Source organism: Arvicanthis niloticus, chromosome 21, assembly GCF_011762505.2.
Source record: "Arvicanthis niloticus isolate mArvNil1 chromosome 21, mArvNil1.pat.X, whole genome shotgun sequence".
Classification (NCBI taxonomy): Eukaryota; Metazoa; Chordata; class Mammalia; order Rodentia; family Muridae; genus Arvicanthis; species Arvicanthis niloticus.
In genome coordinates, this window is record NC_047678.1 from 49,446,346 (window position 1) to 49,470,249 (window position 23,904).

Consider the following 23,904-nt stretch of genomic DNA (forward strand, 5'->3'; position numbering starts at 1 on the left):
TCTGTTTGCCTTCTGAACAAGATGTTGAACTCTTAGCTCCTCCTGTATCATGTCTGTCTGGATGCTAACATGCTCCCACCTTGATGATAATGGACTGAACCTCTGAACCTATAAGCCAGCCCCAATTAAAAGTTGCCCTTATAAGATCTGCCTTGGTCATGATGTCTGTTCACAGTAGTCAAAATTTAAGTAAGACTCTCTCCATCAGACCGAGTCCTTCCGACAAATGTTACAGAATTCACATGGCAATATATAACAACCGTGACCCCCTTGCTCAGGCACTCACCTCGGCAGTTTTTGGCAGTCACTGCATCTCCATAGAAGCCATCTGCACATCTCTCACAATGGGCACCGTCTGTGTTCCACAAGCACTTCAGGCATTCCCCTGTGACAGAGTCACAGTGGCCAGCCTCCAGGGGATCAACATTGCCACTGCAGTTGCATGGTACACAAGATCCCCCTGGCACTGTTGGGTTTCCATAGTAACCGTCTGCACATCTATATCCAAGATAGAAAGCAAGATCTAGTCAATAGGATTGCTCAAGATATTACCCAGCAAGCCAGGGACTCCCTGGATGGCTAATAAATCAGATCGGCTCTTTCCCTTAAGATTTGCGATGGAAAAGAGGTGACTTTCCATCCTGACAGTCACAAATCTCCCTCGCCTCTTGTGAGATGGGAACAGAACCAAAATGAGCATAAGTTCAGAAGATGTGCAGCCATGACCTTCTCTTGGCCACTGAGGATATCACCCAGCTCTTGAGAGGCTGAACCAGGGGCAGGTGTCAAGACTTACACATGGGAAAAGACAAGACTGGCTTTTGGGTGCCAGAGAATGACTCTTAAATCAGACCACCCAATGCCCTCACTATTGTCTAAACTACTGAATTCTCCGATGTGTGACAACCGTAACTACTGACCTCCCTTCCCCTCTGCCATTGTCCTTGGTGTGAATACCAATGTGCTCCAGGAGGTGGAACACTGTTCTCTCAATGGGCATCTTGCTTTTCTGCATGATCTTACAAAACAATGGTAATTCACCAAGACAACAAGACCACACTTAACTACATATTTTAAGCACCCATCACTACACATTGTATACATACATTGAATTATCACATCATGTCTACAGGGGTTTGGACAACTGACAATGTTTCAGTTAGCACTGAAGAAGAAAATATAAAACGTGTACTAGATTTTTTGAAACAATGTTACTGCTGCTTTGTGAAACTGGAGTTTGGCACAGCACAAAGTACCTCTCACACCAGGCTCCTGAGTAACCCGGGGCACACTGGTCGCAGACCACTTCCTCTCCATCGGTGAGGTGGCAGGTAGGGCTGAAACTGTCAAATATTCGGAATGAGTGTGATTGTCCAGTAGATGCTGCTTGTTTCCAGATATTTAAAAGGGTTGTTTCCTGAGACCTCTGTCCTAGCAAATGTTTAGCAGGTTCTCTCCCAGCCTTTAGCCCAGAATCCAATGCCTCTGCCATGCAGCACAGCCCGGCATGCCCATCAGTCTCCTGTGTCTATTCCTGTGTCTATTCCTCTGTCCTTCAGCTCACAATGGACTCATATCTCCCACCTCTGCCAGTATGAACTGCTAACTGCTTCATCTCCACTGCCTGTCCTACCTTGTTTCCCCAAGAAGACTATTCAGATGCTCTAGAATCATTAGCTCTCAATCCCTGCTCTTACTCACTAGCACTGATGTTTCAAGCTCTGAAGACAGCCCCTTCAGTTGCACACACACACACACACACACACACACACACACACAAAGAGAGAGAGAAAGATAGATACATAAATACATACACACACACACACACACAAAGAGAGAGAAAGATACATACATAAATACATACACACATAGATACACACACACATACACACAGAGAGAAAGATAGATACATAAATACATACACACATAGATACACACACACAAAGAGAGAGAAAGAGAGAAAAGTAGATACATAAATACATACACACATAGATACACACACATACACACATAGACACATACACACACATAGACATAGATATACACACAGAATCATAAACACACACACATACACAGACACACACAAAGACGTAGATATACACACAGATACATAAACACACATACATAGACACACAGCTATAGATACATACATACACATAGACACACACACATAGACACATAGATATGTACACACATACACACATATACACATATACACACATAGACATAAATATACACACATACATAAACACACACACAGATATAGAGACATAAATACATACACACATAGATACATACACACATAGATACATACACACACATAGACATAGATATACACACAGATACATAAACACACACAGAGAGACACACACAGGGTCCTGGAATTGTCTGAATTGGGAAGACGGACGACGGACGTACCTCACCACTTCATTGGTAACCAATCAAAGATTAACTATCTTTACTACCACTATGTGATGCTTGGGTGTGTTCCTCAGAGTTTTCTATGCAGAAAGTTTTCATTACATGCTGGTACTGTTGAGAAGGGATGGTTCGGTCATTGGGCCATTGCCTTCAGGGACAAGTTGAAACTATGTTAGTTCTCATGAGAGTGAGCTGTTACAAAACAGTGAAGGCAATCCTGAACCTCTGTCTATCTGTGTCATGTGACCCATCTCTCACACACAGCCCATCAGTGTGGTACAGTCACCAGGGGGCCATTAGATGAGGCTGGTGCCATATACTGAAACCTCCAGAATGAACTAACAGATGTCTTTTCTTCCTAAATACCCACCTTCAAGAATTTCATAGCAGTGGCAGAGTCTAAAACAGCATCATTCTACATCCCAGAGTTTCAAGCAAAAGCCCTGGTGGAGGGAATTCACTGGCAATGGGTAGAGGAAGAGTACCAATAAGATGAGGGGAGGGGTGGAGAAGGATGGGGAAGGGGAGAGGAAGGAGTTGGGGAGGGGAGCAAGGAGGAAAAGAGGAGAGGGAGAGAGGAGAAAAAAGGGGAAGGCAGAAAAGGAGAAGGAGAAGGAGAAGGGAAGAAAATGTGATAGCAACTACTGGCCTATAGAATTTACATGCCCTGGCATGAAATAAAGGATTTCATGTAAAGAGTTCCATCAACACATACCCTGCTTCTGCTGCAGGACCAACTGTAATTCCTCAAGCAGGGTATGCATGTTTATGGTGTCACACACTCAGTTCCCTCTGGCTGCTGAGTCCCCTTTCATCATATCTGACACCGGAGCTTCTCCAGAAGTCCCCCAGCCCACGCACTCCCAGGAGGAATGGCCTCCATTGCAATCTTGATTGCACTGAGTTCCTGGGGCCAGCATCCATGGGTGGAGAGTTTGCTGTGCAGATCATCTACTCTGATACCCAGTCTACAGCAAGCATGTATTGCTTATCTGTTGACTTGGTGGGACAGATTTAGCTTCATATTTTCACAGTTTGGTCATCAGATCAAATCTCATCAAACACAAGAACGATGTTTTATTCATCAGCACATTGTCTTGGTTGCCAACTGTATTCTTGAGAAGACACATGGCAGACATGGGTCCAAGAGGAGAAAAAAGTGTGTGCATCTTTGCATTATTAAATACCCCAGATTTTTAATAACAAAAGAACTCTCTCTCTTTTCCTCTCTCATCAGTTATCACTCAGGATAAGTAGCACTCATGACAGTCTTGTTTGGCAACATCACAACACACATCAGTGGGGATTTAGCCACACCAGACAGAACCACACAGTGGGACCTGACACTTACTTGTTAGAGTCAATGGAGAGAGGGCAGGCACAGGGCTGGCAGTCCCCTGGTGTCCCACGTAAAGGTGTCCCGTAGAAGCCAGGCAGGCACTGCTCACAGTGATCCCCTGTGGTGTTGTGTGTACATGCCTAGACCAGATGTATAAAAAGATGTGTCAGTTCAGTCTCCCTTGCAGGAGATTTGCAGAGTCATGCACTAACAAGCTGGTGTTCATGTTAAAACAGAAAATGAGAAAAGCCAAGTTATAAAATACGTGTGAAATGACAGATAAAGAGTCACTTGCTTGCAGATTGGCAGGTTTCAAGTTTTTAATTATGTGTACATGTATGTGTGTGGGGGGGGGAGGGGATGCACACTGATATGTGTGTGCAGGTGTCTACAGAGAGCAGAACATAGCATCATGTTCCCTGGGGTTGAAGTTACAGATAAGGTTCTGAGCCACCTGCTGGGAACTCCAGATCTCTGAAAAAGTAGAACAGGCTTCCAGACCCTGAGTCATCTCTGGGACCCTGGACTGATGCTCTGGTTCCTTGTTTAAATGTGACTTGTACAGGATTATGGGGAAAACTTTAAATTAAAAAAAAAAAATCCTAAAAAGACATGACAGTACAATTCAATACCTGTCCTCAATAGAAGCTCAGGGGAAAAAAATGGATGGTAGATTCGGGGAGCAGAGCAATGGCTCAACCCATTCTAGGTTTTGAATGCATGAAGGTTACAGTTCTTGTTCTCAGAGTATGCACACTGAAGAATTTGAAGATAACCAGTCATAGTATATTCAATGCACTTCCTAGTAACCAAAAATCTGATTAGCTAAACGGGCGCCTATCTGTATAGGTAGACAGGTGTGACATGAACAGAGCAAACGTGGGAACTACCCACGATAAGAGAACTGGGGTAAACAGCAGGCGTCATGAATTCTATTCATACTCCTGTGAGTCTGGGGTAAAAATTAAAATTAATTCCAAGTTCAAGATTTTAGAATCAGGTGATAAAACTACACAACTACTAGGCCTAAAAGCTCAGTGAATCCCAAGATATAATCACTAAGTCAACAACCCCAAGATAGGCAAGTAGTTTAAAAAAAGAAAGAGAAAGAAAGAAGGGGGAGGGAGAGGGAGAGGGAGAGGGAGAGGGAGAGGGGGAGGGGGAGGGGGAGGGGGAGGGGAGGGGGAGGGGGAGGGGGAGGGGGAGGGGGAGGGGGAGGGAGAGGGAGAGGGAGAGGGAGAGGGAGAGGGAGAGGGAGAGGGAGAGGGAGAGGGAGAGGGAGAGGGAGAGGGAGAGGGAGAGGGAGAGGGAGAGGGAGAGGGAGAGGGAGAGGGAGAGGGAGAGGGAGAGGGAGAGGGAGAGGGAGAGGGAGAGGGAGAGGGAGAGGGAGAAAATATAAAACTGTTGGCCAGGGCAGGGCAGGTGAGTCAGGCAAGAGACCATGGGTAGAGCTGAGCCAACCATCTACTCAGGTGTGGGCTTCAAGGAGCTGCTGGGCCTATTCCATACGAGCTTCCTCACATTCTGCTTCCCCCTGACTTGGTTTCCTTAAGTATCCACCTTGTATTTTATGGCACCTGAGCATCCCCTCATCCCACTTGCACTGAGCTCCAAGGTTTCGGAAGCCACTCATTTTATATACTTGGTTATTTTTCACGCAACAATTTGAATATGATTTTCTCTTCTACACTATGTACACTTCTGCAATTCCTGAGGCTGACAGATCCCTGTATATGAACCTAAACTCAGTTCTATAAACACCTGGCATCATATCCATTCCATATCAGGGCTGCACCAGATTTTCTTACTGAGTTATCCTAAGCCTGGGGGCCTTAATTCAAATGTGGACACTGACCACCAACCATAGTGAACTGTAAATTTGGATTCAGGCTTCAGAGATGAGCCTGCATGTCTAAGGAGATTCCAGGCAAAGCCTGTGTTGTTCTCAGGCATTTGAGGGAGCAATCGCACTCTGGTTTTCCTTTCTATCTCTCCATGACCTTTGATTGTTAATCCAAATGCATTTTAAAAAATGTAAAGAGACTTAGCAGGAAATTACATGGCTGAACTAATCCTGTTGTACATTTTCAAAATGCTGGATTATGCTGGCCTGAAACATGAATGGACAAAAAAGAACCTTCTGCAAGGCTGAGTAGCTGATAAGAACTCCAATGATTATGGGAAGGTTGGAATGTTGCAGATCCAGAGCCTAATTATGATTTATCTTCGGCTATATCTTCAGTCTTCTCAACTGAAGTGACACCCCTATGACTAGCAGATAAAACCCTTTGGAATGTATTAATTTAAGAGATCACTGGTTTCTCAGCCAGCCAGAAGTCTTAGACCAGCAGCAGAAAGCATCTGGGACCCATAACAGAAAATCCCCATGTTGTTACAACTCCTCTAATGATTCCACCAATGTATTCGAAGGGGGCCTTAAAATAAGTCTTGGTTCTGTTACTATACAAACTTCTCTTACCACATTGGAGTATGGGTTTGGGGTAACCTAAATCTGCATTCGTGGGCTACCACTCACTAGTATCTGCCTCCAGAATAAACTCTCTCTCATCTCCTTTGAAGTAAGTCTTGTGTTTTTATGTTGGTGCACATCTGTGGAATGTGGAATCTGATCTAAGGGCCACACTGAAATTTCTATCTGGGTAAACTGTTTAGGAATTCTGTTGAAAAGCCCAGAGAGCATGTATCTGTCTCAGTGTTTCCTTTGGAGTGGGTCACTCTAAATGCTGATACTGCTGGTGGTCTGGATGCCAGAGGGCAAGAGCATTCATCTCTCTTGGAAAGAGACTTTCTTTTTATTGGAAGAGAAAAGACAGAAGGGTCCAAGACAAGACCTCAACCACAGAGCCATAACTCTGCTCTTGAGCAAGATTTGTGTTCTTTTTTTTTCAACTCTCATCTATGTTATCTTTATTTCTACCCATTCTTCCTCAAAATAAACATTATTTGCTTAAATAAATCAGTAGAAAAGGCTAGCAGACACCATCTTATCTGGGTGGCTCATGGTGGCATTCCCAGAAGCAGATGCAGTGATGTCATGGTCCCCTGGAGGCTCTGAACAGGCATAGCATTTCCCAGTGTCTGGTTCCAGTGAAATCACAGGGAAGGATCATTTGAGATAATCCATAGCTGAGAGTGCTCTGCAGAGAGCCTGGCATTCTTGGAAGGTACCAGAAAGCATGAGCTACCATAGAAGAGTAGATGTGGGAGACACAACGCTTTGGTAAGCCAGAGAACTCATGGTTTTAATAGTAAACTAGGCAGCGGAAGGGAGTGGAAGCTGAGGGGATGAGAGTTCATGGCTTAGTGAGTGGTGTGGTACCAGCATTAATGTCCGTTACATGAGACCTTAGTCCTGGGATGCTGGACAAGTCCCTCAAGGGTCTCTATAAAATGCTGTGTTTTCCCTCTAACTCTAAAACAGTTTTTAAAAAGTGTCTACAAAATAAAGATTATCAGCTAGGCCTCTGCTCAGAACTGCCCCAGTTACCTGACAGGCCAGTGCTGCACCTCTTTCAAACAGTAACAGTGAGCTCTGCTCACCACGTGCATATGAGGGGCCAGTGGGGACCGCTGTGTCACTGGTGTGCCCACTACGGAGCCTCGCCACCTAACCCAGTGTGTTTTACTGAGTCTCAGCCCCTCACCCCCAGCCCTTTTCTTCTTTTTGCTTTCCTTTTATTTTTTTCTGAATCTCTTATTTTGTGTTAACAGAAATTCATATTTGGTGTGGCTTAATGTATTTTGGAAGGTCAACAGATTGTGAGACTGCTTCCTTGAGACATTTTTGTTCTATTGTTTTAAAAAATAATAATTAAAAAACAGTTGGTGTTAATAAAAATGTCAATGTGAAAAAAAGTGTCTACAACTTATATACAAAGTACATACAGAGTGTATACAATATATAATGCTGTATATTACACATGACGCAGTTACCAGACACACTGACTATGTACAGCTCACGTAGCACCTGTTCCTTCAGTATCCACTGCATTTGGTAGGTGAGCACAGACCACCCACATGTAACTTGTTTCATACATACTTCTGTAACTATATGTTTATAGAAGCACAAGGAACCTTGTAGGAGGAGCTAAGGTGGGAGGAGTAAGGAGAGGAAGAGAAGAAGGAAGAGGAGGAGCTAGGGGAGAGAGACCAGAGAGAGGGGAACATGGAAGCAGATGTGTGTCTCTAGTAGTCAAAGGTAGTTGGTATATCTAGGTTGGTTATTGGGTTACACCTCTAATTGTATGGGCATATTGTTATTGAGCATTATGAAACATATAAAGCCTTTGATTAATATTTAATTTCCCACACTGGCATCTCGTAGGTGGCAGGGCCAGTGTTTCCAGCTGCCTGAGCCGCGGTCTGAGCCGAGTGGCAGTGTGGCTGCAGGCCTAGGCTAGTTGGGGACATGGAGGCTGATTAAGAAAAGCCAGATTAAATGCCGCCAATTTAAATATCACTCACAACAGAATCTTTAATACACAGACTTCCTGCAACTATACTACCTACTAGAAGTGCATCCGAAATACATTGGTCACCCTCAAATGTTGGCAGGAAGCCATCCCAAGGGGACAGCAGATGTCACTTCCTACAGTTGCTATGGGCACAAAGCATCCAGAATAAAGAAAAGAACAGAACACATGAAGGTCCCCTCAATGAACAACAAGAAAGTATGCACCCAGGATACCAGGCTTCACGCTTCTCTGGGGCCTGATAATTAGTTTTCCTTAGGTGTATGACTCAATCAATCTTTGTAACTAAAGAGCACAGGTCTTCCATGCATAGATAACAAGGCTATCAGTATTCACATTCACATTGATTCTGAGCAGTGAATCTGTATGAACACAGAGGGTCTCTGTTCCTTAAAGGCAGAAGGAACTCCTACTTGAACCTAGGTGTTACCCTGTGCCTGACTTCATGCCCAAGGTTAGCTGCACCTTTTGCTAAGCCCTGTTTCAACTAACATTGCTCATGAAAGGGGCTCTTGTTTGTAGAGTCTAGCTGAACTAACTATAAATTTATATATGCTACAATGTGATTTTATCACATTTTATTTTATCACGTCTATTTGGAGTTGTAAATTTTAAAGGTTTTACTATTCGCATATGTATATTTACATTTGCATATGTTATAATTTGCGTATCTTATATGTTTATATATGATATATATTTGTGGTATCTTAAGGATAAGACCTAATTCTAGAATTGACATTAATTTATGTTTTGGGTATGCCTTATACACATGGCTTGAAAGTGAAGACATACAGTTCATTTTAAAATTCAAGTTTTCTGACTGATTCATCACAAAAGAACCAGTGTGGGACTTCCCCTTTGAGATGGAAACTCACAAGTCAACAAGTTCCAGAATTTGAATTTTCAGACCAAAGATGATCAACTCATCACCAAAAACAATGTGTGAAGCCAGTATTTTTGTTTGTTTGTTTTTTGTTTAACAAAAAAGCAGGTGATACCTGAAGACACAGATGAGTCCAGCATCTACAGAGTCAGAGCTGAGGTAGGGAACCATTGCCCACAACACACAGCAGTGAGCAGGTTAGGAACACACAAGGTTAGCAATAAACTCACAGAGCAAATTCCATGAATGTCACACTCAAATGAGTGGCCGTGGCATTCGCAGGGCTGACAGATTCCTCCAAAGAGTATGCCATCTACTCGGTAATAACCAGGGAGACAGGCCTGAAAGAGAAGAGGGCCAGTATGTAGTCAGAGCTCTCAAATGTGACCTTGTGAATGTAGCAGGCAAGGTGTGGCTCTGGGTGTCACGGGACCCATCTTCCTTCCAATGCCCTTGAAAAGGGAAACTGCTCAGTTTCCCACAAGCAGGGAAGCATTTCTCCTTTCTGATTTTCAAACATTTTAATCCTGATAGCATTTCCGTGTCTTAAAAACACACCCTCTTTAAGTGTGCAATCTAACGCTTTTCAGTAAACTTACCACCATGCAGCAAGTTCATCTAGCCTGAATTTCTTTAGTATCTATCTGTTCATTGTATACAGTGGATGAGACAGTTCTCACCCTGAAAGGGGGCCTGACTCATGGGTTGAAAACCAATGCATTAGCAGATTTCGTTTTTCCCAATTTTCCTCCTTTGCATGCAAATCATTAAAGGTTGCCTTCAAACAGTGAATGTGTCCAAGGACAGGCCTGGGTCACAGTGTGTCAGTTTAATTGAGCAAAGAGTCCAGGTGCATCTTCTGTGGGATGATGCCAGAGAGGCCATATGGGCATCCAAGGGCACTTTCTGCTCCTGCTTACAAGGGGCAAGGAACCCTTCTGCACAGTGGTGCATTTAACTCTCAAGACATCCCTGAGAACAGCCCCTCTGCTTTGTAACTAGCAAGTGCAGGAAGTGAAAAAGCACCCAGTGTGTCCTCCAGATAACTCAAAGGCAGCTATGCCCAGCTCCAAGACTGTGTCTCATCCAACTGCCAAAGGCTCAAGCTTGTCAAAGCCACCTCAGTAGTCTCTCATAGACATATGAGAGCAGGGAGACTTGGAGTTTATCTCTTTCAAAATAGGCATGCTTAGATACAAGGTTTTTAATCATATATGGATATATATGTATACACACGTATATGTATGTATGATGTATGTAAGTATGTACTCAGGATTGAATGTAGGGTTCTGCACACGTATGTGCTCTATCACTGGGCACATATATTCCACGTCTCCTCTAGTTCTTACTTTGAAACAAAGTCTTGATAACTTTCACAGATAAATTCTGAATTTACAATACTCCTGCCTCAGCCTCCTAAGTACCGTGTATTAAAAGCCTGTGTATCCAGGCCCAAGCAAGAGTTTTTAAAAGTGTACAAATGATAAATATAGCCCTAATGCCTACATCCAACTGGGTACTACCTCATACTTTCCTTAATGAGCGTCAGCCCACGGGCAAGCAGCTTAAAGTGCTGCAGAGAAATCCATTCATGCAAGCATCAGCCTGACGCCAGTTGAACTCCTCTTTTAATAAAAAACATTGAACAAAGCACATAGTAGGCTGACGTGTGTCCTCAGGGACCATAGTTGCAGACACAAACAACAATGAACGAATATTATTATGTAATATGCCTCAGACAAGCACATCTTTCTGACCGCTATTCCTTGAACTATAATATACTTTAAGAACTCTTTACTTGGCATTTAACTTGTTCAAGGTCTTATTAGTAATTTAGAGAAGAAATAAAGTATGCAAAAATGGCGTTCCTGGGGCATATGAAAATATGCCTTAAATCCTTTATGCAATTTGGAAGGTTGGGATATTCTCCTTGGATCCTGGGACTGATTTCTCAGGGCTACTGGGGCACAGGTGGATTAAGCCTCTCATGCTTGCATGAACCTGTTCACATTGACACCACTTCCTCCAAAATACAGTGAACTTGGAGTGAGTCTAGGAGCAGCCATCTCTCCTGGCATTGCTGGCTCAACCTCTAAGTGCAGGGTTCCCCCGCTTTATATCCACAGTCTCTTATTCCATAATCTATCATCATTTATCCAGTAAGCATTAATCATGGAGCGCCTGGACCCAGAATACGTTAGGTAGGCCTAAAATGTTACATCCTTTACACCTAAAAAATGTTCATTAGTTCCAAATACAAAAGAAACAAAAACCTTGCAAAAATATTTAAAATATGAGAGCTTAAACATCTACATCATAAGCTATTAGGTTCTCTTTGTTAACTACACCACTTTTAATTTTAAAGACTGATAAAAATGACTAAATTGTCTCCTTGTAAAATGATTGGAAAGAAATCACAATCAATAGTAAATGTTCATAACAACTATGAACCATGACCATGTGGAAGGCCTGACTGTGTACACAGTGGTTAACTGTGCTAGTGAGACCCAAACCCCAACATGACCATATCCTAGCTATAAAGCCAAGGTTACATTACAGAATCTCACTGCCTTAAAAGTCCCTAATCTTTGTGTTTGGTGTGGTATGTGTGTGTCGTGTGTGTTATATGTGATGTGTGGTGTGTATGGTGTATGTGTGTTGTGTGTGGTGTGTGTGGTATGTGTGTGGTGTGGTATGTTGTGTGTGTGGTGTATGTGTGTTGAGTGTGGTGGTGTGTATTGTATGGTATGATATGTGTGTGTTATGTGTTGTGTATGGTGTTATGTGTGTGGTATGTGTGTGTGGTGTGTATATGTGTGTATGTTGTGGTATGTGTGTAGTGTGTGTTATGTGTGGTGTGTATGTGTGTGTGTTATATGTGGTGTGTATATGTATTATGTGTGGTGTGTATGTATGTGTGTTATGTGTGGTGTGTATGTGTTATATGTGGTGTGTGGTAATGTATATGTATGTGGTGTGTGTGGTATGTACATGTGTGTGTATCTGTGTGCATGGTGTGTTGTGTGGGAGTGTGTGTATGTGAGTGTGGGGTGTGATGGAGTGTGAGCTATGTGTGTGTTTAGTGTGTATGTGGGTATGTGCACAGGAGTGCAGGTGCTGGCAGAGGTCAGATGTATCAGGTGTCCCTGGAGCTAGAGTTACAAGCAGTTTAAAACTGCCTGATATGGATGCTGGGAACTGAACTCGGGTCCTTTGCAAGAATAAGGTGCACTGTTTAAAACAACATGATGCCCAATACTCTCATAATTCAATAAGATCTAAGCATGGTGGGAGTTCTCTAAAGTTAAATGCAGATGTTCATCAAATGGACTTCAGCAGACCTTTCCCCTAGGAAGTTAGAGAAAGAGAGAGACGGTCAGAGGCCAGCAGTACCTCACAGGAGGTCCCCATGTAGCCTTGGGGACATTCGCAGTGTTCTACATCAGCAGCTACTGCCAGATCAATAGCATTAGGGCTTGCTATGTCCAGAGAGACGGAATCTAGCCTGCAAACAGACAAAGGTCATTACATAGCTCTCATGCTTGCAAAAGACCTCATGCATCACTGAAGATAGGCTCCTACACGGCTTATTTAAAGGAAACGGGCATGTGGTGTCTATGCAGTCAGAGAGTCCTCACCAAGCACCCTGGCAGCCATCATTATTCTCTGGGGATATTCTAACAGTGGTTGACAAGAAGTGCTACTGCCCATAGGCTGCTGAGGGAAAGCTCTGACAGAGCCTACTTAGAGTGCAATGAAAGCACTTTGCCATGATTGCTTGCCTCATTATGAAGATGGAGACTATCTTCTCCTGGGTTGGACCAGGCTGACTTTAGCAGCATCCAATTTTACACCTGGCTTCCACTCACTAACCTCCTCAAGGCAATCAAGTGACCAAGGATGGACTCAGTAGCTCATATAACTGTGCAAAACTAAGGCCATGGGCATCAGAGGACTGAAAGGAGAGAGAGAGGGCGAGACAGAAGGGCAAGGAGGTTCAGACGCTGTAAACTCACTAAGCATTACTTGGAAGCTTGAAGCTCTCTGCACTTGAAGCTTTCTGAACCTAAAGTCATCTCTCTCCGACCGGACACTCTTGTCCTTGTGTCTCATGTTTTCGACAACATTACACGTGTGAAAGCAATTCTAATACACCCAGCTCCCTTAACTGTATCCCTCATTTTAACATCAACCTTGACGTAAGTAACACTAAAGACAAGATTGCACTACCTGTATAGATATCTGTCCCCTTCCTTTCAGTACATACCTATAGAGTGCCATTTTAGCAGAATTATAGTTGGCTCTGATCAAGAGATGTGTCACATTGGCCAAGACAGTCATCAGCTGGTCACGGTCAATCTCCCTTCTGGTATTAAAGTCCCGGAAGTTCTCAGGCACAAGTCTAACCACGTTGAAGTATTCCTCATAGGGTTGCAAGGACAGGCCCTCCGCCCTTGTGCTTACAGTGAACCCATTTCCCTAGCATTTAAAATGGAGAGGAAAGACATTTTTAATTCAATTTAATGACCCAAAATTAAGTTCTGTATCCAGCAATCAAGTTCCTACAGCAAATGTGTGATGGAGGATATGACCCAATCCTGAGTTTCCAGGGGAGGGGCAGTTGACTGTACTCCTTTTTCTCCCCATGTGTATGTGCAGTTGGGCATATAAGGCATATACATACATACACACATACACACATATACACACATATACACACATACACACCACACATACATACATACATACATACACACATATACACACATACACACCGCACATACATACATACATATATACACACATATACACACATACACACCACACATACATACATACATACACACATACACACATATACACACATATACACACATACACACCACACATACATACATACATACATACACACATATACACACATACACACCACACATACATACATACACACATATACACACATACACATGTATATACACATATACATACACACACATATATACATATGCTACACACATACACACATACATACATATGCATACACACATACATATACACACATACATACATATGCATATACACACATACATACATATGCATATACACATACACATATATACACATACACACATATACATACATACATATGCATACACACGTACACACACATATATACATATGCATACACACACATATATACATATGCATACACACACATATATACATATGCATACACACATATATATACACACATACACACACATATATACACATACACATACATACACACATACATATATACGCGCACACACACACACATACACACACACACACACACACGTATGTGTTCATGTGTGTGCCACCCCACCAGACCTCATTTTCTACAGCAAATCAAATCAGTCACCTTGATAATGACGTCAGCCTGAGACATGAGGTCACTGTCCACCGTCTCCACCGGGATGTCATAAGACACTGTGTATTTCAGGAACCCACCAAATGCTGTCAGCTGGAAGAGTAAGTCGAGGGTGAGGGGCAGGAGACAGCAGTCATAACCTTAAGTCAGGGGAAACCATTGCTAAGATCCACTTGGGTATATATACACATGAACCATCCTGATGACCATACAAAGGAAATTCACACTTAAAGGCATATTAGATACTATTTAGTACATCTAAATAGTAGATAGTAAAGAAATTCTTGACACTTGAAGAAATATATATAATCCTTCTACTGGTCCCCAAAGTGAACATCCAAATGTAAAATTAATTAATTGAAAAGAATGTTATTGCATTTATTTGTGTATGGGAATGCACATTGTGGCACAGGTGTGGAGGTCTGAGAGCAACTTGTGGAAGGTGATGGTTCTCTCCTTTTACCAGGTGGATCCTAGGCAGTGAACCCAGTCAGACTCGGCAGTAAGCACCTTTCCCTGCTGACTCCTCCTGGCAGCCATATTTATTTTATGTAAATGAACCTTTTCACTATTGCCAAGCTTGTTAGACATGCCATTTGAATGAAGCTCTCAAAATATCTTTTCCTTTAAATGTATATGAGGGATGTCCACTCACATACACAAGGGGTTAGTTACTGGGATAACTAATGTATATTGGGGATGCCCATTAATGTATACTGGAGGGTCACTAATGTATATTGGAGAGTTTCTTCATGAGGAATATGTCACAAAATTCAGACTGTGATGGTACAATCATGAAATCGCACAAATATTTTTTTAAATCTCTCTGGTGATAATATCCTATAAACAGAGCATATCATGTATTGTAATATACAGGTTAGGCCACGTGTGGAAGCACACACTTAATCTTCTGTGATTCTGGAGTCTGAGGCAGGAGTACAAATGCCAAACAGAGATACACATCAAGAGCCTGTTCCCCAAACAGACAGTTCTGTATATATTCATACCCCCACGTGTATGTACAAATTTAAAAACATAGTAATAAAAATAACTAGAAGTTTAGTCTATTATGAAGGTACAGCATCACCTTAAACCAAACCATAAAGTTATTTAAATTGATGCTGTTGGCTGTATTTACTAGTTGGTGAGAATCTGGAGAGACCAGGCATAATTAACTGGCTAGTGGAAATCAAGCACCAATGACAAGAAACTTCAATCAGCTCTCTGGACAATCAAATATGTAGATGGTTGTTTTGCATTTTCCTTAAATGAAACAGGTGTTATTTTGGACGTCTGTGACCCACACATGAGCAGCAGTGTGTATTGGTGTGGAAATGGGAGTTGGGCAGACACTCCACTGTAGGAGTGTGTCCCTGGGCATCGTCTGCTGCACCCTGCACAGAGTCTCCTGTGAACTAGGCAAAGTGGCAACACAGCTATGGTCCAGAGAAGGTCTGAGTTACTCAGGGACCCAGAAGAAGAACAAAGGGTAAAGTCAGTCACAGTGAAGGGAATGAGAGTCACAGAACACTGTTTAGGAACCAGATGCAGAAGAGCAGAGAACAATAGGATGTTGTAAAGTCCGACAGAATTAGAGGGATCTAGTGCAGGATGCAGTCTGTAAGGAAACCCCGATGCCGTCTGTACGCACTAGCAAACTCATGGTCAGTAAGCCTGCTTCAAATTCTTAATGCTCTCTGAGATTTATAGCTGGACATCCCCAACACACACACACACACACACACACACACACACACACACACACACACACGCACACACACCTTGTTCCCAAGGTAGACCTCAGGAGCTGCCCAGTAGTAAGTGGAAGTAAATCTTTGCATGACTGCCGTGTTGTTGATGCTGATCTGACGGTGTCCACCCAGGGCGTCCTGCTGAGACCGGATCTTATTTGGGCTGATCAAGTCAGTGACCAGCCACCCTGACATATTGGTCACCTAAAAAAAAAAAAAAAAGAGTTTTTAAAAAAAAAACATTAATGATAAAAAATATTTTAAAACAGACTCTATACCACCAATGTTTACTTGCCCTGGGGTGAGGAGAGCCCCCTAGTGTGGTGACTCCAGTGGTCAATAGTGGGTAAACCAGGAACTCAGTAGCCCCTCCCTAACGTCCAGCCATCACCCTGTGAACCCTTCAGACTCACAGCCTCAGCCTTCCCACACTCCATAGCCTGCCTGTTCTATAATTCCAAGACCTCTGCTCTCAATCTCCTATCCCTGAGATGCCTCCCACTCCAAAATGAGAAACCCCCATGTCCCCAGTTGTGTCCTACAGAAGAACAGACACAGGTTGTATCCTGCAGCACCATCCCAGCCAATCATCTCAACGGGAAAACATATATGGTATATGGTAATAAACCCGTGAATTAGTACAAACATGTAGCGACGCTTTAGGAGTGGGCCGCCTTGCATGGATGCCTTGGTCTCTCCAATGGAAGACTCTGGCCACCTGGCTTCCTAACATGGCCGCAGATGGCCCCAGGAGCTGCTGGTTAAGGATGTTGCAGCGTCCCCCACCTGACTGATGGACCAGGTGAGGCTGTCGCAGACATCAGAGACACCGAAGCAGAAACACTCAGAGCAGCCCTCGGGGTTCCGTTCCTTCAAGTTATAGAATCCTGGCTTGCAGCGATCACAGTTCTTCCCCTCGACATTTTTCTGTAGAAGAGATTAGCTGGTGAGGCTGGTGTATCCAGACAGACAGAAAGAAATGACATGTACTTGGTCTTGGTAAGTAGAGTCCACAAAAAAAACAGGTAATAAATACTCAGTTAAATAAATACTCAAAGAACGTGGGAAACCCCAGGCCATGGGTATTTATGAGTAGAGAGCCTGCGACAACTTGCCTGATTCTGTCACTGAGAACAAGTCTAAGATGTTAGAGCTTGGTCAATACATTGAAATAAACTTGTTTTGTTTTTCCTTTTGAGACAGGGTCTTACGTGCGCCTCCACTTCTCAAACCCCTCCAGGCACTCCACCCAGCACTGGGATTACAGATATATACAAAATGCCTTGCTTGTGTTAACACTTTCCTATTTAAAGATGGCTATATAACTATTTGTTTTACTTATAAATGCTCAAGCTTATTCTGGGTCACATGTGACACAGACAGAAGATTCTGCTTTTATGGGAATGAGACAGAAGGTACAAACAGGAAATCTCAAGAATTCCGGGGAAATGGTTATTAATATCATATGACCAAATAAGACCCTTCTCGGGCACTGTGTGTGTGTGCATTCCTATGATTATACAATTCTCTTTCAAGAGAAATGCAAGATAACAGATCTACATTTCATTAGAATTCTGGGAAACTCAGTATGTACCTGGTTCTCCTCCAAACACAGAGCCGGAAGGCAATGCCACAGAACAAAGCCAGTGCCAAGAAAATGGCATGCAGTATTGGGTTTCATATAAGAAGTCACAGAAACACCTCAGGAATCCATGGTCATTACCCAGAGGTGCCACAAAAGGGTAAGCCAAGAGCCTGTCTAAATCCAAAGGCACAGAATAGGGCCATCTTGCTGTGACATGCTGTTTCTAACTTAAGCTTCCCCGCTCTGCAAAGTACTTGATCATCTGAGCCAGGGGAGCAGAGGACCCCAGAAGAGACTCAAAACTTCCTTGATTTCCACACTTACCTTACAAACACACGGCTCTGTGCATGGGTCCTCGTTCAGGCTGCCAACAGTGCTGCAGTCACAGGGGACGCAATTCGGGAAACCCCGGTAGCCGAACTGACAGTGGTCACATTTGTCTCCTGCATAACCTTTCCTACATGGACACTGACCTGGCCACTTCCCTGGGAGAGGAAAAAGGCAGTACTGATTAACACATGGGATTCTAGGGTTAAAAGCAGGGGGGCTGCAAACTTTCTGAAGGGGGCCAATTTGTGCCAACTGCAACCTCTATGAGCAGGATTTCAGGTCAAGCTAAGTAGACAGTCACTCTTAACTGCTCTCACACAGCCATGGACTATACATATGCAAATGTCCATAGCTGTTTAAAGACCACCACGTGCAGATTTGGCCCATGGGCCACAGTTTCCTGTAGCTCTGGTGTGAAGAGACACTGAGATAAAGACCCACAAACAGCCACCATGTGATGCTGAGACTCCACTACTGGTCCCAGAGTAATATACAACATACACTCACAAAATTAGCTGTATATGAAGGCTCATAGAAGTGTTTGTTATTCATAACAGCTGGAAGGGTATGAATAACCCAAGGCTCATCCTCTAAAGATGCGTGATTGGGCATACCACAGCTACATTCAATGTTTTAGATTCCTGTGGTGAATATAAATATCAGGTTTTATATATCCACCTGTCAATTGATACACACTTGAATATGTAAAATGTGATATAGCTAAACAAATTGTACTGAGCAATAGAATTATCTGTGATACCCACACAACAACATGACCCTCCGAGAGCCAGAGTAAGAGAATGCAGTGACTCACAGAAGCCCGACACACTAGAGGGCTCAGTTTTATGTAGAAGATAATGAATACCTGGTGGACAAAAGACTCAACTCGGGATCAAATTCTCACATTTCTACATCCTGGTAATAACTCTACCCAGCACAAACAGATTAACTGTACACACAACAGACCAAGTCCTTACCATTGGCTAAGTCTGCATGGAGGTCATCCTTGATACAGACAGAACTGAGAGACCCCACAGGGTCACAGTCACAGGGACGGCAAGGCTGGTCCTCGTAAGGAGATACCTGCAAGACAGAAATTGTTCTGGATGACCTCACGAGAAATAACAGCATGGTTTGAAATAATAACCGCAATGTCACCACGAGGTATCAGCATCCTGTTCAGGGTGAGACTCTATCACAGTGATATTGTGTAATGGGGTGCAGGTGTCAGGAAGATAAAATGGCCCCAGGCAAGAGGCTCTAAATATCTTTTTGATGGTGACAGCAAAATGTCACCCATTCTTCTTCCCACTGTTCTCCTTCTCTCTGTCACCTATTACTGCCATCACTGAATACTGTCAGTGAGGAGGCCCACACCAAGGGTTCAGCTGCATTTCAAGTCAATTGGAGGGGTTGAGTGAATGCATCCTGTGGCTAAGGTGTGGGCCCTTTAGTTATTACCTGAATCTGCACATTTACAGTTTGAATTATCTGTAATTACATACCTCACAGGACCCCAATTCAAATTGAACAACAATAGCTGCATATTCCCACTTTAAGCAAGAAAACAAACTGCTGTAGGAAATGAAAATCTGAAGAACACCAGTCCCGTGGAGTATAAAGGAAGGAAGCTACCCTTCAGAGCAGAGGCTGAGAGTTAATGAGGCATGTTTTCCATCTAGTAGGCAGAGAGGCTCAGCTATGGCAAGCACACACTTACTTTGTGAGGTCTGTAATACTGGTCGATACAGGTTTCACAGTTGATCCCTGTGGTGTTCTGCGAGCAGTTGATACAAACCCCTCCACCACTGTACTGCCCTGCAATGTTAAGGCTTCTCCTCTCCTTTGCAACATTGTTGTCATAGTAACAGTCTTTGGCTTTGTTGTGACAGTTGCATTCTAGGAAATATTTTAATATCACAATTAACACATGTGATGTGTCCCAGTTAAAGCAAACCCTCATTTCATGAAGTGTCCATGTTTTAAAATTCTAACATAAATAAATCCGTAAGATATAGGCAAGGGCTAGAGAGATGGCTTGGTGGTTAACACTGGCTGTTCTTCCATAGGTCCAGGGTTCTGTTTCCAGCATCCATATGGTGATTCACAACCATCCTTACCACCAGTCCCAGGGGATCTGGTGCTCTCTTCCAACCTCCATGGATACCAGGCATAGGCTACATACAAGTAAAGCACCTATACACATTAAATAAATAAATACTTTCTTAAAAGATATTGAAAATAGTCTCGGGGGAATGGGAATCACCACTGAAATGAGTTAATGTACTGGGTGGGTGTGGTAGTATACATATGTCATCTCAGAGTCTACAGGCTGAAGCATGGTAGGGTCTGACCCTCATCCTGTAAAAGGAGACCCGATTTCTCCCACAAAAAAAAAAAAAAAAAAATGATATGGTAGGCTTGGAGTATGGATCGGGGGTTGAGTGCTTGTTGAGTAAATCTGAGTCCCAGGTCTAAAATTAAAAGCAATTCTGGGGGCTGAAGAGATGACTCAGAAGCAATGGCTGCTTTTCTAGAGGACCCAGGTTCAATTCCCAGCAACCACATGGTGGTCCACAACCATTTGTAACTCCAGTTCTGAGGATCTGATGCCCTTTTCTGTGCATTAGGTATGCGAGTAATGTACAGATACATAAGCAGGGAAAACGTGCAGAGACACATGGGACAGTTAAATTAAAAAAAAATTAATGGCGTTCAGAAAGCAATTCTATTGAATGGCATACATTATTATGCCATTCTCCACATAAGAAACATTAAAACTACATTCAATTTTATTTGAATAGTATATTCAAATAAAAATGTATTTCAGTTTTATGTGAAACATTTATTTCAAATAATATATTCTAAACACATATCAATTTTATTTAACTAATACATTCAAATAAATATATAAAGTTATTTTAATAATATATTCTATATTAACATCTAACACAAACTCTCAGAAAAAAATGCGGGAAGGAGGGAAATGAAGTGAAAAAATTTTAATTTAAACATATTTTTATTAACGTGTGTGTGTGTGTGTGTGTGTGTGTGTGTGTGTGGTGTTTGGTGTGTGGTATGGTATGTGCAGGCCACAGCTGCATGTGGAGATCAAAGGACAACTTACAGGAGTTGCTTCTTGCCTCCCACCATATGGATCCCAGAGCTTAAGCTCAGGTCATTGGGTTTGGTCGCAGGTGTCTTTACCTGCTGAGCCATGTCACCAGCTAAAGTAACAATAGCTCGAGATGTAGGTCAGGGGTAGAGCATTTCTCAGCATGGCAGACTCCTAAAGATTCAATATGTAATACCATAATCAAGTAATTCATTCATCTCAACTTCAGATTTGTAGCTAAGAAACAAATGTTCTCGCTAAGAAACTGAGGCAAAATCTACAGTGACCCCTCAGCCCTTAAAAGTCACAGAGATGTGCTCGGCTTTGGGCAGTATTTGAAATGCTGAAAGACTAGGTATGTAATGTTCATAAAGATCTAGACGCCACGAGTTTAACCACCACATGAAGGTGGAACCTTCGCTCTCTATGCTGTAAGTGTACTTACCCTCACACTCGTTACCAGAGGAAATGGTTCCGGGCCTCCATGGCTGCTGATGGTAGCCGGGACAGCACCTGTCGCAGCTCTCCCCACATGTATTATGTTCACACTGACACTGTAGTTGCTGGGCAAAGCAAGGATACGAAACAAAAGCTCAGAACTTTACCTATGTGTTATTCTTAATTTTACTTAAGGAACAAATGCAACCACGTAAAGTCAGTAAGCGCTAGCTCACATTGTCATGCTATCAAGTGGCTGGCATTTCACTTCTGGAGAAGATACACGCATAGCCCGATTACAAACAGTTGTGTGTTAACTAACAAGAATGTTCTTTAAAAAGATTCATTGGCTTTAGGGGTTGGGAGTCCTTTTCAATACTTTGATTAATTATTAAGAGATTTTAACATAGTTTGGTTGATGATTCTCTGATATTTACCTTTTTTTTTCCAGAATCAAAACACAGAAAACCGTCCAGACGAGAATGCCCAGCCATCTCCCTGGCCATCAAGACTGACAGCCTGAGTTTCACCCCAGAGAGTCACATGATGGAATAAGAAAACTGAGGTGTGTGAGTTTCTCTCTGATCTCTACATGTGCACTGTGCCCTCTACATATGACCCCCAAATAAATAAATAAATGTTAAAAATAATTTTAATATAGAATGTGGGTTGAGGGTGTGGAGTGCTTGCCTGGTATGCACAGGACCCTAAAGTAGTGTAAAGATTAAACAACTAGAATTAACAATAAGTGAAATAAATAAAACAGAATTCTCCTACTTAACGGGTACAGAACTCCAAAGATTAGAAGTAAGTATTTTGAAAAGAGTTATCGAACTCTTTTTCCATTACACCAAACAAAGTCTATTTTACTCTCTAGTACCCACAGTAATGGAAAGAAGAGAATCATAAAAATAGCACATATAACTTATATCGGCACATGCCCAATTGTCTTATAAGAAAATAGAAGATCACAGAGTTGTCAATTTCCTGTCATAGATATCTTACTATAAACAACACAGTAAGGGCTTATTAGAAATAATCCCTCCAACCAAAGCAAATTGATGACATTGCTAAAACCCAAACCAGTTAATTAATTTTTTTAAAAATTGGTTTGATGCCTCTTACTGTCTGCCTTTCAGTAAAGACAGGAAAACGTTGCAGTTATACCTTCTGTATCGAGGTCCCAGTAAGTATAAAACACTAGAACGAACCTTTGCTTCTTCATCCCATGGGCAGCTGCTAGCGTGGCCATAGCAAATGCACATGCCTCCAACAGAAATGTCTTTTATCGAATAGTAATACTGAGGGGAAAGAGTGTAACAAACAGAAGAAAAAAAAAAAAAAAAAAAAAAAAAAAAAAAAAAAAAAAAAAAAAAAAAAAAAAAACCTTCATTTTAGCACAAAGTAAGCGATGGCGACCCACAAATATCTCACCTGGGCACGTGAGTTATTCTTGGTACTCTAAACTGAATAACATGCACATTTAAAAAGTTATTTCACACACAAAGAGCCTTGGTGCTCAGTTGAAAGCAATAATGTTCACATTAGCTCATCAAGACGATGTGAGTATTTAAAAGAAGCTTTCAACATGGTTTCACTGTAGGCCAAACACCCCTCTTCATTATTGACCTTGCTCCATTTTGAGGGAATTAACCTTTAGGGTTAGAGGATTAGAGGGTTAGGGTTAGGGTTAGAGTTAGGGTTAGAGTTAGGGTCAGGGTCAGGGTCAGGGTCAGGGTCAGGGTCAGGGTCAGGGGCTAGGGTTAGGGTTAGGGTATCAGGGTTAGGGTTAGGGTTAGGGTTAGGGTTAGGGTTAGGGTTAGGGTTAGGGTTAGGGTTAGGGTTAGGGTTAGGGTTAGGGTGTGTGCAAAGTGGGCAAGATAAATACAGAAGGCAACATCATCATGCAGATGTATATATACTCTTGGGTTCCCACTCCGCTTAGTGCACATGCCAGGCTCATGAACAGAAGGAAGTGTGTTTACTTTGAAATCACTCTGCATCACAACTTTGTGATTTTGTCTCTTCTAATTATTAAGGTTTCTTTTCGATTTTCTTTTCCATTGCTCATATCCATTGTATAGAATTGTGCTTACTTTTCGGTTCATTTATCATTACTCCATTGCTGACCTCAGC

General features: G+C 42.5%; 1 protein-coding gene across 1 annotated transcript in view; it reads right to left on the reverse strand.

The window, feature by feature from the left end:
* Nucleotides 1–23,904, reverse strand: part of Lama1 (laminin subunit alpha 1) — a 124,928-nt gene that overhangs the window by 57,800 nt on the left and 43,224 nt on the right. Inside the window, exons 6-19 of the mRNA XM_034484107.2 lie at nucleotides 22,980–23,069; nucleotides 21,776–21,893; nucleotides 19,936–20,114; nucleotides 19,193–19,298; nucleotides 18,210–18,370; nucleotides 17,087–17,227; nucleotides 16,331–16,504; nucleotides 14,541–14,642; nucleotides 13,404–13,615; nucleotides 12,530–12,641; nucleotides 9,367–9,477; nucleotides 3,773–3,900; nucleotides 1,257–1,343; nucleotides 287–498 (exon numbers count right to left, since the gene is read on the reverse strand). Of these exons, the coding sequence (XP_034339998.1) occupies nucleotides 287–498; nucleotides 1,257–1,343; nucleotides 3,773–3,900; nucleotides 9,367–9,477; nucleotides 12,530–12,641; nucleotides 13,404–13,615; nucleotides 14,541–14,642; nucleotides 16,331–16,504; nucleotides 17,087–17,227; nucleotides 18,210–18,370; nucleotides 19,193–19,298; nucleotides 19,936–20,114; nucleotides 21,776–21,893; nucleotides 22,980–23,069 (1,933 nt within the window). The remainder of the gene's footprint in view (nucleotides 1–286; nucleotides 499–1,256; nucleotides 1,344–3,772; nucleotides 3,901–9,366; nucleotides 9,478–12,529; nucleotides 12,642–13,403; nucleotides 13,616–14,540; nucleotides 14,643–16,330; nucleotides 16,505–17,086; nucleotides 17,228–18,209; nucleotides 18,371–19,192; nucleotides 19,299–19,935; nucleotides 20,115–21,775; nucleotides 21,894–22,979; nucleotides 23,070–23,904) is intronic.